Here is a 15,277-nt window from a genome sequence, read left to right as displayed (position 1 = left end):
CTCTCGTGCACATGTTTAAGCGAGTAATGTTCTTTAATGCACACGTTACAACAATAGACTCTGCCAGCACGAAGGCTGTGCATGCATCGCGCACAGCCCACCGCGTCCTGATTGGCTGGAAGGCATTTCCGTCACTCTCTACAGCTGGAAATTTGAAACCACATTAGACCCCCGAACCTCCCCACCAATCTGGATTGGAGACGTGTTTTTTTAAAAGGTTCACATTCAAACAGGTTCGGGAAAAACACGTGATAAGGGGGGAGTGCCCAAAATGGGTTGAATCTGTGTTTGGCGGTTCAGCTGTGGGGAGTTTGTTGTGAAACCTGGATATTTCAGGTGAATATCCCGGGATTAATCGGCACTGAAGACATTGGCTCTATCTCATGACAGCCATTTTGTGGTGGCACCCACTGCCTTTTTTCAAAATTCCCAAAGTGCCCACAGGTTCATGAAGTTTAGAGGTTCCCGTTCTAGTCTTATTTGAGAGATCTACATTAGCCATTGGAATGCAAACGGCGACATGTAAGTCTGCGTGTAGAAGAAGCATATTGACTGGTGGGTAAGAGTGGCAAGATCTTTCCTCCAAACTAGAAAGCCTTTGTCCTGGACACACATAATTTAAAAAGTCAAACATGGGTTCGCTTTCTTGGGATCTTTTTGGCTCCTGGAAGGGTCCCCCCCCTTTCTTTTGATCACCTGTTTGTATTAAAATTTGGAGGAGCCTGTTATGTATGAGTGTAAGCAAACAGTGTGCTTCACAAACATTGTTTTGGGGTTGTCTCCAGTTCTGTGGTAGTTCAATAATAGTTTAATAATAGGAAAAGATGGAAGTTGCCTAGGCATACTGGAAGAAATGGTCACTCATAAATGCTATCCTGTTCTTGATCTCAGTTGTTTACTAGGCAAGTTCATGAGCAGCAACACATTTAATTCACTGTAATCCATATACTACGATAGGAGTCTCTAGACCTTGGGCAGGTCTTTAGTGGGTGGTAGTCATTTTGACATTGGCCAGTCCACAGGCTTGATTTTTCTGCTTCATATATTGGCATTTTATAGATGCCATTAAAAATTCACTTTCTGCAGCCCACTGTTCTTTGGGGTGACCCAACTTCTCCTGGCCTGGTTAGTGGCAATAAAACTGGGAAAGGTGAAGTGTTGCTCAGAGTGCAAGATTCTCAAACAAACACTAATGGAGAGCATCGTCTTTCCACAGCTGCCATTCTTGGAGGACAGCCAAGTGGCTTTTGTATTGTCTCCTAGGTAAATAGGTTGTGCCGTATGACTGCCACCGATTTCACAAACTGTGTGGGTTCAAGCGTTAGGAAGCTGGGATGTGAGTTGGCTGTTATAAGCCATAGGCTGCATTCAGATAGCACATTTAACTTACATTAAAACAATATGTGTACAAATTTGGCTTGTTGCTGGGAACAGTTTGTTGCTGTTTTCCCACCCTTCCTTGTCTCGCCAAATACAAAGGAAGAATCTGTGTGGGAAAACTAACGCCTGTAAATCTGCACACTTGCATTTGTACATCATGGATACCAGGAGTTAAATAATTCTAACCTGGTTTCCTTTATTGCATTCTGGGCCAAAGTAGACACGATGCCATCCATGGGTTTGAGCCACCATTTTAAAGAAGTGATTTAAAAATACTGCAAGGGTGACATGTCAAAATGAGTTGCTCTTCTCCCTCCCCCCACCATTCATTTTGAAGAGCTGAAATGGCCAGCCCCCCCCCCCCACACACACACACACACACTGCTGTCATGGTATGTGAAAAGGCACATATATGCAGTTGGGGAATGGGTGGATTATTCCTTGGCTGCTTTTGGTGAAATGAGTTATAACCACTGAGTGTTAGGATGGAGAAGTACAAATTGGCTTCCAACGTGACTGCTTTGAAGCCTCATTTGGGGTTTGAATTAACAACAGCTGGATGCCACTATTTAGCATCCAGCATCTGAGGAGATTGGGTTTGCTTGGGCCGTCCAGGTTAGAATCTCTATTGGGCAGCAACGAGGAAACATCGAGAGAAGCTCAATAGGACTTCCACGTGCCAGATTTAATCTGCACCTGGACTCCTGCTCTATTGAGAATTCTAAAAAGAGGAGAATGTCAAATAAGTGAAAACCTCCCTGCTATAAGGTAGTTTAAGGTATCAAGGGGCCCTGTGCTGTCAGAGTCTGACAGAGTCTTGCAGTCTTAGCCAGTGCAGAGCTTTGTTGCTTCTCTCGGGATGTGCTAACGCCATACTACGTTGCATTACTCTAGGTTTCACAGAATGCACCTTATGCTACCGACGACGATAGCAATTACCATGGCAAGCTAAAAGGCTGGGAAGTGCCGAACAAACAAGAAAGCCCAGCAGAGATGACGCTGAATTCGAGTCCAGAGAAAACCACTGAGGAAGCAAGGTGAGAGCAAATCTAGAAGCAGGCTCAGTTTGCACTGTGGAAATGGAGAACTCAAACCTTTCATGCTGACCTCTTTTGTCTCCTTCTGGATCTTAAGTTCCTTTGAGTTGACTCTGAAATCAATTGCATCACATTTTGATTATGCGAATTTCAAAGGGATGTTCAATGGTTCCGTCATTCCCATACTCCTGCACATGCATATCATAGCATATCATACAGTCTGCTCCTCCCCAAGCCTGGTTTTTAAGCCATAAGTATTTATTTGTTCAAATATTTTCACTGAAGGGATCTGGATTTTAGTTCCCACTCATAGAATCATAGAGTTGGAAGAGACCATAAGGGCCCCTTACCATGCAGGAATATGTAATTAAAGGATTCCCAACAGATGGCCATCCAGTTTCTGTTTAAAAACCTCCAAAGAAGGAGGCTCCACCGCACTCCGAGGCAGTGTATTGCACTGTCAAACAGCCCTTACCATCAGGAAGTTCTTCCTAATGTTTAGGTGGAATCTCTTTTCCTGTACTTTGAATCCATTACTTCTTGTCCTAGTCTCTGGAGCAGCAGAAAACAAGCTTGTTCCATCTTCAATATGACATCTCTTTAAATGTTTAAACATAGCTTTCATGTCACCCCTTAACCTTTTCTTCTCCAGTCTAAACATACTATATTCTGTCTCACCAAAAGATCTAAGAAGATTTGTGAATTCATCTGCCACTTCTTCCTGGACCTTCTTTGTGGTAGAATTCTCCACAGGGGTCCTAATGCCTACCCCAAACATGGAAATCGCTCCCTTGCATACAGATGAGGTCCTGATAGCCCTGAAGATTCCCCTGTTTTTGAGAGGAGCATTTATCTTGTAACACCAGAATTTCCCTTCCCCCATAGTAACCCCCAACCCTCCCTCCCCTGTCCTTTGCTGCTTTCCAAAGCATGTGAGATAAGCACAATTGTTGCCATTGATTTAAGTACCACTACACAAACCCAATTTGTGATATTTATTACAGTGGTACTACACTGCCAACACCTCACCAATGAGCCGACCCCCTAAGCGCCTTTGAGGTCCAGATCACACACCTTGCGCTCCAGAGGTTGGCAGCAGATCAGCCAGGAAGTGTGCCCTGGGTGGACTGCAAGATAGGAGAGTGGGGCCTTAGGATGCTGGAGTTGGGCTGCCCGTTCCTGCACCTCCTGGCCCTGCAGAGAGACTTCACCCAGCACTGGTGGCTCCCTTTAGCAGGGGAAGTTCCATAGCTCAAGTCCCATCCCTCTTTCCCCCGCCCAAAGACCAAAAGTGGTGGCAAGCAAGTCACTGAGGCTTCCCTTCCCCCTAGGTATGAAGTGGCGGTGGCAATAGCTGCCACAGTGTCTCCGGTCCCATACCCCGCTGCCTAAGCTCCCTATTCCACACCAGCCTAAGGCTTCTCCTCTTGGGATTTCCAAGAACTCTGCCCCAGTGGGGCTGCCACTTTGGGATGCTTTTTGGGCGGGGGATGGGGAAACACAAGCAGTGGACTATTTTCAACAGCGGAAGGACACTTTCACTTCCAATACAAACGACCGCACATAGATATTTCTGTGAGACAGCTCTGTGTATAGCTCCCTTAGCAGCTTTTCATAAGACATAGAATCCAGACCTTTTACCATTTTGATCACACTCCTCTGGACCTGTTCCAGCTTGTCAATATCCTTCTTGAATTGTGGTGCCCAGAACTGGACACAGTATTCCAGTGCAGAATAGAATGGTACTATGACATCCCTCAGTCTAGACACTATACTTCTGTTGATGCAGCCCAGAATTGCATTGGCTTTCTTGGCTGCCGCATTCCACTGCTGACTCATGTTCAGTCTGTGGTCTACTAAAACTCCCAGATCCCTTTTACATGTATCGTCAAACCAGGTGTCACCCATCCTATATCTGTGCATTTCATTTTTTCTGCCTAAGTAGAGTATCTTACATTTATCTCAGTATCTCACATTTATATCTCCCAATATCACCCTCAGAGGCTTCTCCGCTTGGTGGAGGGGTATCTACTGGTGATCCCAGGCCCAAGGGATATCCGGCTGGCTGTAACAAGGGCCAGGGCCTTTATGGGCCTGGCCAGGTCCTGGTGGAACATGCTGCCGAGTAACATCAGGGTCCTGTGGAGCCTGACCCAATTCCACAGGGCCTGAAAAATGGAGCTGTTCCACCAGGCCTTTCCATCAAGCCAGTCGGATGCTTCCCAATTATGATATCTCTCCTGAGCCTCCCGTTGGAGAAACAATATGTCTCACCATCTGGGTTTTTTAGCTGGATTGTTTTAAATGGTTTTATGATTTGTTTTTATTGATTGTTATTTATAGGAAATTTATTTATGATTTTAGGCTTTATGCCATTGTAAGCCGCCCTGAGCCCTTTAGGTATAGGGCGGGGTTTAAATATAAAAATTAATGCATTTATTTCACCCTGCTTTCAGAATTATGGGTTGCATGTAACCGCAAAGCCATCTTTACTGTAAGATCCCCCACCCCCATCATTCTTACTATTTTGGAGGCAGATCTACGTGTTCTTTGCTTTAATTTTGTGCTGTGTTACGGTAACAAATTTACTGTATTTGACAGCGTCCATGCTGTAACCCTGAGTTTCCATCTTAACACGCAAATGCCAGTGAAATGTTGAAAGAATTAGACATGTTTAGCCTACAGAAAAGATGGGGCATTGTGAGAGAGGCAGGTGGCATTCACTGTATCAATATATTGTCTGTCATTATACCACAAACAGTTGTCATGAAAGTGCAGTTGTTTTCAATCAGAGGCACATCAGTTTGAAACTGACTGTCAGAAAATCAGCCTAATGTTCCAATTGTTCAAGTGAAACTATGGAACTTTCAGTGGGGAGTTTGTGAGAAGAAAGTAAGTTTCATATAGTTAGCCAAACAAGTCATTGAAGGACCTTGGTATGTGATGTGCAAACACCCTAGACAAACAGCAGTAATTATTATCAAGCAAGAGGAATTAACCACAATCCATCTTTACTAGGTAGAGTACCGAGATAGACACTCCTGGTCTTTTCTGAGCCTGAAAAAAAGTAACCTCTGCCTTTATGTGTTAGATTTGTATTCCATCCATCTCCCAAGCAACTTATGTTTCTGCACAAAGATTGTGCAATTCTTTCTTCTTCTCACATTTACTCCATGAAGTACCTCAAACTGAGGGAGAGTGCCTTATTCACTGGTGCTCAACAAGAGTTTCACAGCTAAGCAGGAATTTGAAACCAGGCCTCTCTGGTCTAAGGCAAACATTGCAAGCACCACACCACGCTGGTTTCTTTGCCAACTGTTCCACCAACTCTGTGCAGCATCTTAAAAAGGACGAGGGGAGAGCAGAGAATTCAGTCCTGCACTGCAATTGAAACTGGGTGTGGTAGAGGAGAAGGGGAATCGATGTGCTGTGTTCTCTGTAAACTCTCCCCTACCACACCCCCCACCCATGACTCACACTTTCAACTTTGAGCTCCCTTCCACAGAGAGAGTGAGTAATGTATTTGATGTTTTCCTGATATTGTCAAGAGGTGATGGAAAACAAACTAAAGTTGAATCCAGATAAGATGGAAATCATTTTGTTTGGAAAGACTTACATTCTCAATGGAATTGGGTTGTCATATTTAGATGGGATTTCTGTCTTCAGCTGAGTCAGTCAAGAGCTTGGGGTTTTTGTTGAAACCCTCCTTGCTAATGAAGAAACAGACAGAATGACTTTTACCAATAGCATGCGGCAGGACATTTGCTGTCACTTCTAGCCTCAGCTGTTCTGGCTATGCTGATCCATCTTTCTGTAATCTCAAAGCTTGACTACTGGAATATGCTCTCTGTGAGGCTCCCCTTGAACACAACTTGGAAACTTAAGAGGAGCTGGCTGTTTTACTTGTTAGTGACTTTGAGACAGCTTTATTTGTTGCCACAGTTCGAGGCGTTTCTTAAAGCACGTCATGATCAGGGACTCATATACTCTAGGAAGCGCCTCTCCCTATTAATAAACACTTGCGCCAGTTGTGCTTCTCAGATCAGCAGATTTGTGTGTGCTGCACCTACAGCCAACTTGTGTAGCTCTTGGGAGCCACAGACTGTAATCTGGAAAACTGGGTTAGATTCCCCACTTCTTCATGTGAAGCCTGCTAGGGAGCTATACTCAGTGGCGTAACTAGGCAAACTGGAGCCCTGGGCAAAACCTGGGTTTGATGCCCCCCCAGGCGCATGCCTGGTGCAACGCGCACCCCCCGGTCCCCTTGTAGCTACACCCAGTGGCTTATCTAGGCAAACTGGAGTTTGGCGCCCCCCATGGGCAGCCGCCCTCCCCCACCGTGACCAAGCAATGATTTTTATACCAGGTCGTTTCAAAGTCACCATCACATTATAGAACATGCCCCAACTCACAAATCTGAACACTGCAATAGGCCATGCCACACAGCAGAAATAATTTTTTTGAAAACATTTTCAAAATGTTTTATTACTGCTATGAAAACATTTGATGGTGTTGTATCCAGTCCCCCCAGTTGGGGGAAACAGCGCCCGGCATAGGGGGGATGGAAGGGAGTGGGGAAAGGCCCACTGTCAAAGTTATTTAAACTGGGAACCCCAGATTCTCCCTTTAATGTGGATTTAAAAGGAGAATCTGGGCTCCATAGTTTAAACAAGTGATGCTGGAATCCACCCCCAAACAGCATCATTTTCAATGGTGTTTAAACTAGGGAGCCCAGATTCTCCTTTTAAATCTACCTTAAAGGGAGAATCTGGGGTTCTCAGTTTAAACAACATTGAAAGTGATGCTATTTTGAGGTTGATTCTCCCCTACCCTGAAACAGCATCCCTTTCAATGTTAAAAACTGGGGACCTCAGATTCTCCCTTTAAATCCATGCCAAAGGAGGGGATTTAAAAGGAAAATCTGGGGAAATTTGGGGGGTGCCTGCTGCCAGGGGTGCAATTGTTAAGCTAGCAGCACCAAACTTTTAGGGTATCTTTAGGAGACTCTCCTAACAATACCACCCAGGTTTGGTGAAGTTTGGTTCAGGGGGTCCAAAGTTATGGACCCTCAAAGGTGTAGCCCCCATCTTCTATTAGTTCTTATTGGAAACAATGGGTGATGGGGCACCCCCTTTGGGAGTCCATAGCTTTGGACCTCCTGGACCAAACTTCACAAAACCTGGGTGGTATCAGTAGGATACTCTTCTGATGATACCTTCAATGTTTGGTGAAGTTTGGTTCAGGGGGTCCAAAGCTATGGACCCACAAAGGTTTAGCCCCCATCTCCTATTAGCTCCCATTGGAAACAATGGGGGATGGGGCACTCCCTTTGGGAGTCCATAACTTTGGACTTCCTGAACCAAACCTCACCAAACCTGGGTGATAGCATCAGGAGAGTCTCCCAAAACATCCCTGAAATTTTGGTGCTGCTATCCTAAAAACTGCGCCCCCCGGAAGTCAAAAACGGAAAACCCACTAAAATACCAAAAAACCTCCACAAACGAACCCTGCATTTTTGGCGCCCGCCACAAGGGGGCACCCTGGGAAACCGCCCACTTTGCCCAATGGGCATTATGCCCCTGGCTATATTCACAGTTATCTGAGAATTCTCTCAGCCCAAGCAGAGGCAGGCAATGGCAAATCACCTCTAAATTGCTCTTTTGAAAGCCCTGTGAGCTTGCCATAAGTCAGCTGTGACTTGACAGCTCCCACACACATAAATCTACTTAAGAGTCAGCATGATGTAGTGATTAAAAGCAGTAGATTTAATCTGGAGAACTAGGTTCAATTTTCCCACTCCTCTACATGCAGCCTGCTGGGTGCCTTGGGTCGGTCACAGTTCTCTCAGAACTCTCTCAGCCCCACCTACCTCACAAGGTGTCTGTTGTGGGGAGAGGAAGGAAAAGGAGTTTATAAGCCGCTTCTTCACAATGCTCAGAACAGCCTCGCGAGATGAAGTCAAGGCCGATGTGCGTAGGTAATAATAATATTTTATTACTCAGATTACATTCCTTGCATGTTTCACCCAAAAGGCTTCTACAGAGGAATGCGTTAGTCTTGCGGTGGTTTTTCAAAGAATCCCCTGAAGGTATCCTTGGGGTGAAATGCACAGGAAATTTTTGCTGAGTGATAATATATAGATATATAACCTACTTTGCACCATCGATCTTGACCTTTTCTATCTCCTCTGATTGGTGCAGCCCTTTCATTTCTCCTTCGAACAGCCTCAACCTGCTCTTGGACCTTTTTCAAAGTGTTCCAAAGCTTATGGAATGACCTGCTATTAAAGATTAGATGCTTGGTCACTTTTTGGGAAGGCCTGCAAGGTTGTCCTTTTGTAAAAGAGCCTTTTGGAGTTTTCATGTTTGGAGGCTTATGGGTGCTTCTTTTAAATGTCATTTATTATTATTTATGCTCTTTATTTGTTTGCTAGCTTAGATTATGAATGGGCTTAAAATTTTCTTGCATGCTTTTTGGTGTACCTTATAATACTATTTGGAAACAAAAGATGTAGGGGGAGGTATCCTAAACATTTGAACGCTATCGTCTGCAATGACCGTCCTCTTCTGAAAATTGTCATTCATAGCTGATTCCTTTCTGGAAAAATAATTGAATCCTGGAGCTTAAAAGACAGCAATTACCATTGGTATTTAATCAGTAAGCTGTCTTCTCTTTTGGCAACAGTTGATAAAGGGATCAGAGAAGGAAATAGGTGGTAATATTGTTATTGATGCCTAAAACAATGGCATTGGCGTGGGTGGTCCCTTCCACCTTGTTACTCTTGTACTGATGGTTACAAAGGCTTCTGGGTTCTCTGAAATTTTGCAAACAAATTAATCTATATGTTGAACATTGTGCATGTGCTGGAGTTGCACATGACGCAGCAATCTTCCTAAAGCTATACAGGTCTCATTGGGATCTCAGTAGAAGACTGCTTGGAAACATCATGTAGGCTGCTTTAACTTCCACTGAGAAAAGTGGAATATAAATGTAAGAAAGGATGAGCCAAAATTTGATTTCATCTGGTGTATTTTAAAACTTTTTTTTGAAGGTACATGCAGATGGCAGCACAAAAATTGGACTCTTTACAGTACATGAAGAGGCAGATGCATATTACATATTTCAGAGACTTACATTGCAGATTATACTGTTTTATGTATTATTTATATTTATATGTTGCACTTCCCCTTCCAGGCGTAGGGTGACATACAAATATAATACTCCTATTCTCCAGGGAATGTCTCCATGTTAACAAAGATGGAGCATCTGTACCAATCAACTGGCTCTTCCTTAAATGCTTCTTCAAAATTTTAGCTTCAGCAAACAGGCCCAACTTCACTCTTTCCTAAAGAAAGACAATCTAGCGATTGCTATATGTGCAATATATATAAGGTGACCAGAATTAAAAAAAAAAAGCGGGGTGCGCTCCCCGGGCTGGAGACAGGGAAGCGCCCCAGAAGGCACTCAAGGCTGCCGTGAGTGCCTTCTGGGCTTCCCTGTCTCCAGCCAAGCAAGAAAAGGCGTGCAGGAGCACATTCCTAGCGGGACGTGGCAAACCCAGCGGAACGGCGGGACCGTCACTTAAAAGTGTGAGTGTCCCTTGGCGTGGACGGATAGTGCACCTAAATATATATCATATCTGAATGCTCTTTAAAAAAATTTAGAAGTGACAACACGAAGTGTAGCAACTCTGTTGTAAGCTGGTCTTATATATATATATATATATATATATATATATATATATATATATATATATATATATATATATATATATATATATATATATATATATATATATATATACTATATATATATATATATATATATATATATATATATATATATATATATATATATATATATATATATATATATTCTCTCCCTCCTTTCCCCAGAATGCATAAGGCAGTTCACATCTCTTGAAAACAAAATATATATATAGAACAATATTGATACGAAAAACAACCTGAAACAAAACAATCACCACAATAATGACTAACTTTTTTAAAAGATTAGACCTAGGTCATATTATTCACCGCTTTGTTTTTGCAGATTTTGAAAACTCCTTTCCCAAACCATGAAGGCCAGGCATAATTTGCATGCAACAACAAACCATGGTTTGTACTAGGGGGAAAAGCCTTGGAAGTTTCAAGCTCTCTCCGCCTTGCAATTCCTCTTTAGGCACAGCTCAGAAATTAAACATTTCCACTTTTGGGGGCAAAACATAGCCTTTTCTGTTACTGTGGTTTAGAATCCCAGTTTAGAGGCAAGAGAGCAAGCCATGGTTAGTGAGTTGGACAAAATGGTTTGCTGGAAGAGTTTAGCTTCTGAGCTGTTAAAGAGTAAGAAGGAAGGAGAGAAGGGAAGACACAAATGAGCCAGGTATCTTCCAGGGTTCATTCCTGTAATAATGAATGATGGCTTGTTTGTTATAGCCTATTAGTTAGGGAACTCTTGACTCGAGCCTATTCTCTGTGGAGTGGGCTCGTAGTGGGCTCTCCTCACATTTCTCTGTTTAGACATGAGGAGGCAGGCCATAGACTCCAACACAGTTTGTCTGCTGAACTCTGCTGGGCCTCTGCTTCTCCTGGTTTTCTTAACTCTGAGCATCTCAGCCTTAAAGGCACAGAATTGATATTCTCTCCCCACTTCCTTCCCCTCCGCACACACAGGCACACTCTCTCTCTAGTTATCTCTACCACCATCTCAAGAGAAGAGAGAAACTTGTTTTAAAATAGAGTCTATCCTAAAATAAAGTCGTAAAAGCCCTCCCAGTCATCTGGGAGGGCGAAAGCAAAGCAGGCGGAGGTGGGGTGGAGCAAAAAAGATGCTTGCTTGTACTGTTTCTTGCAAAAGCCCTCTCTGTTGTCACTTTATATCAAAAGATTGATCTCTCCATATGTGCACTTTAGAGAAGAAGGAAGGTGCGGGGGGAGGCTCCAGGGCACTTGGCAACTGAGGCTGTGCTGTGCTAAGGCTATGCTGGTGGAGGAGACACTGAACACAGACATTAGACAGAGATTAGGGGCTCTTCCCCCCCCCCACACACACACACACACTATACATATGAGAAATTGATCTCTCTATCTCTTGATCAGTGCACTTAGGGAAGCAGGAAGGAGCCAACAGAATGAGGTGGGTGAGGGGGAAGGCAAGCAGAGTGGTGTGATGGAGTGGGAAGGCTGACCATGAGTGGAGAGAAGTCAAGAGCAAAGCTATGCTCACTGGCAAATCTCCCTGCTCTGGCAGCGAAGCAAAGTTTAAATCGTGCTATAAGTGGGTTTGCTTGCCGCGAAGACAGTGGAAAGTGAAAGCAGGGCTCCAGAAATCTTGTACAAGAAATCCAGTCTGTACAAGAAATCTTGCTGCCGCAACTGGCCTCCACTACACAGCAAAGACCTTGTATGTAATCAGCCTATGTGTGAACCACGTCGTAGGCATCAGAATGTTGAAAACATAGCCAGTCTGTATGCATAGCTAATATTTCTTTTTGAGTACTGTGATAAATGTATGCTAGAAATGCAACATATGCCTTAAGAAGATATGGAGGCATTATATTTTCCTCTGTTTTTTTCAGACTTGCCAAATACAAGGAAGTGGAAAATCGTATCAGGCAGCACACACAGATAATGAAAGAAAAAAGGAAAAAGTCAGCAGGAATACCCTTTGAGAATATGAAAAAAGCAAATGAAGACTTTCAAAAGGTGGGCTGCATCTTTTCTCTTTAAAATACAATGAAAATTTGCTTTTTACTCGCAGTATTACTCACAGGCGGCAGCTGTCTTTAACATTGAAAGCCTTCTCTTTCTTCATTTGTCCCTGGCCTCCCCATATAGCTACAACACAGAAATGGGAAAGAAAAATTCCAAAAGCCCTTCAAAGCTTTGGGGTTAAGGAGAATGCAGGGCTTAGCTGCACCGTTTTAAAAGCGGAGCTTAATTCTTTACTTCAGAGAAAATGAGGTTTATAATTTTTCCAGAGGAAAGAGGAGAAAACAGGAACCAGAGGAGTCATGCCTGGATTGGGCATGGTGCAGCGTGGAAACTTCCTGTGAGGACTTCTTGCTGTCCACATAGAGAAAAAAAAAATCTGATGTTGAAACACCTGCAGACAATTCTAGATATTATGCTGAGCTCAGTGTGGCAACTATTCATTCTATACATCCCACTGTTACAAACAGAACTTTAGCTGCTAATTTTGGGGGGAGGGACAATGGAAAATGTGGCCTTTTTTACTGTAATGTTGATGTGATAAAGCTTGTTATGGTTTTATTTGTGTCTTAATGGTTTTCCCCACAGGCTGAGGAACTGGAAGGAGAGCTAGCTGAGGTGAAAAAGGATCTTCACCCAGAATATCGATTCACTGCCTTTACTGGAGAATTGCCACCTGCACTTGATAAGCCATTATCAGTCACAAAACCCCAAAATATCTTTTCTAAAATGACATTTTAATGACATAAGAATATTGTTCATGCAACAAGCACGTGAAGTTGCTTGCTTTTCAGTGGATCTGTGTCTCACCAGACTTCATAAAGTTGTCTTTTCTCTTCTCTTCCAGTCTTGTTTGTTTTTTTTATAACGTGGAAATTATGCTGCCTCTTCAGACTCCTTCTTGAGGCAGCTTACAATTAAACCAACCTAACAATATAAAAACAAGCCATTGGACATAAGCAGCATAAAAAACTATTATAACTGAAGCAGAGCATTTAAAAACGGGTTAGATGAAACCCCTAATTGAAAGCCTGATGTCCAGAAGCTCTCTGGCCTCTCTCCATGTGTGAAAGTTTGCACCTCATTCAAGATACCAGCAGTGCAATCTAATGAAGAGTTACTGCAGTCTAAGGCCACTTTAATCAGTGGGTTTAACTGTGCTGTAAATGTCCTGGAGTGCTTCTTCATTATCCCAGATAAGCATTGTGGAATCTCACACATTCTTCTGACGATATGTTGTTTTTATATAAAGCTTGGAACTGCATACAGTCATCTTTATGCTCACTGAGCCTTTTCCCCATTAAATTGATTCCAACAGCAGTATCAAGAGGAGATGGTGGTGGCGCATGTATACTGGAACATCAGCAGGCAATTGAAAATGTAAAGAAATGCAACCCAGTGCACTTGTGCATGCATATGCTCTTCACCAGATGTCCACTCCAGATGGTGCAATGAAGCACAAGAGCACACAGCACTCACAGAGCATCCATTACTCTGTCACAGCTTCTGGCACTTCCAGTGTTAGGCCCACCCGGTACCTTCAAAAAGAGGACACCCCATTCCTCTGCAAACTTGCCTAATCCTCGGCCTTGAGCGCTGCTATTGAACAAATGCAGGACTGGACAGAACACTCATTGTAAGAAAAAGGGAAATGAAAGGTAGAAAAGCTTAGATGTATTATTAGCAAGAGTTTTACAACCAGATTCCAATGACACAGTGAATAGAATGCACTCCTTTTCCCTGTCCTTATTAAAGTTCAGTAAGTTGAACTAAATTCAGGAGATAATCCAGATTAGTTATTTGAAGAATAAATGCACCTGGGACAAAAGGTGTTCAGATCTACCTGATCTACTCGTTTATGTAGCTTGGAGAGCCACATCAAATATACTTGGGAGTCCTGAAGAAGCTCATAAAATGGCATGCCTGAACCTGTCCCAGCATTGAAGAGATCTGGTTGCGATGGGAGTTGTTTAGAGAGGGAGGTGGTGACCTTTGCTAATCTGCTTTGAGAATTGTTCTTGGAAGTAGAAATGTTCCAGTGCTGGAAAAATTGCCTGGTGTATCCAAATCTCACTTTGGAAAATGTTGTAACTAATGCTGGAAGGTGAAACATAGGCCTGTTCTTCATCCATAGGAACAGTGTGTCAGGAGCCATTTGAACATGAAGTAAGAAGGGGAAGCAAGGCTGTTGGACAGAAATCCTTCCTTCCCATGGAAACTGCATTTGGATCCATGCCTTTAACTGTACATTATAATGTGGCACATCAGTACCAAACTACCCTAACTAAGGCCTTTTCCACATGCACATCTTACCACAGATTTTCCCAGTGGTCATATCTTGTGTCTTGGAAACGTTTTCTATCAAACCATTTCACACACCTCCATTCCCTGGTAATTTCCCCCTTGTCTCTTCAGTAGCATTTGTTCCACACGTTACTGCTGAAAACATATTATTCCTGATGATGGTAGGATGCCATTCATGATGCAGAAGAACAGCCTTCCTCCTTTTTTTCTTTGCTCTGGTGCTCTAGCATTATTGCACAGTTACATCTTGAAGCAGCAATTAAAAATGTCTCATCCTACATTTCTACTATTGAGAACTACCAACACTAAAATGGAAGCCAAAACAATTCTTGGAGCAGGTGCCATTACCTGAAGGAACAGAAAAAAGTAGCCCCCCTCCCACCCCCAAAGAACCACATTTTCCTGCCAAATTTGATTTGAAGTGATGCACAATCATTACTGCAATAGTCCCCTATTACATATTGCAATTACTCCTAGTACTCTTCAGTCACTCCAGCATCTCACTGTTCTACAGCTGATGCACTCTCCCACCCACTTCACAACCACTTTCTGCCCTAACATTACATCACAAGTCCTATATGAAATTGTTAAACTGATCTGATGGACTCTGTTTCTTTGTATCTCTCCCTGAATGTTAACACTGCAACTTCTAAAGTGAAATTGAAAAGATGGCACAATGGTCCCACTTCTTTGTAACTGTCTGAATGTTAACATTGCAAGTTCTATGTGAAATTGACAAAGCTGATCCAATCGTCCCTGCTTCTTTGCATCTGTTCCTTAATGTACACTGCTAGTTAAATATGACAAAATTTTAAAAATTCATTTTGAGAACTGAGAAGGAGGGGC

The 15,277-nt window shown here is 43.1% G+C and overlaps 1 protein-coding gene across 2 annotated transcripts in view; it reads left to right on the top strand.

Annotated features, from left to right (window-relative positions):
• The window catches only part of LRRC27 (leucine rich repeat containing 27), a 60,290-nt gene extending 47,322 nt beyond the window's left edge, over positions 1–12,968 (top strand). For both annotated transcript variants that reach the window (XM_048506152.1, XM_048506153.1), the window contains 3 exons: positions 2,275–2,417; positions 11,995–12,121; positions 12,716–12,968. In XM_048506152.1, the coding sequence (XP_048362109.1) occupies positions 2,275–2,417; positions 11,995–12,121; positions 12,716–12,868 (423 nt within the window). In that variant the 3' untranslated portion in view covers positions 12,869–12,968. The remainder of the gene's footprint in view (positions 1–2,274; positions 2,418–11,994; positions 12,122–12,715) is intronic.
• The last annotated feature ends 2,309 nt before the right edge of the window (positions 12,969–15,277 follow it).

The sequence above is a fragment of the Sphaerodactylus townsendi genome, linkage group LG08, assembly GCF_021028975.2.
Source record: "Sphaerodactylus townsendi isolate TG3544 linkage group LG08, MPM_Stown_v2.3, whole genome shotgun sequence".
NCBI classification, from domain to species: domain Eukaryota; kingdom Metazoa; phylum Chordata; class Lepidosauria; order Squamata; family Sphaerodactylidae; genus Sphaerodactylus; species Sphaerodactylus townsendi.
This window is presented reverse-complemented; position numbering and strand designations above follow the sequence as displayed.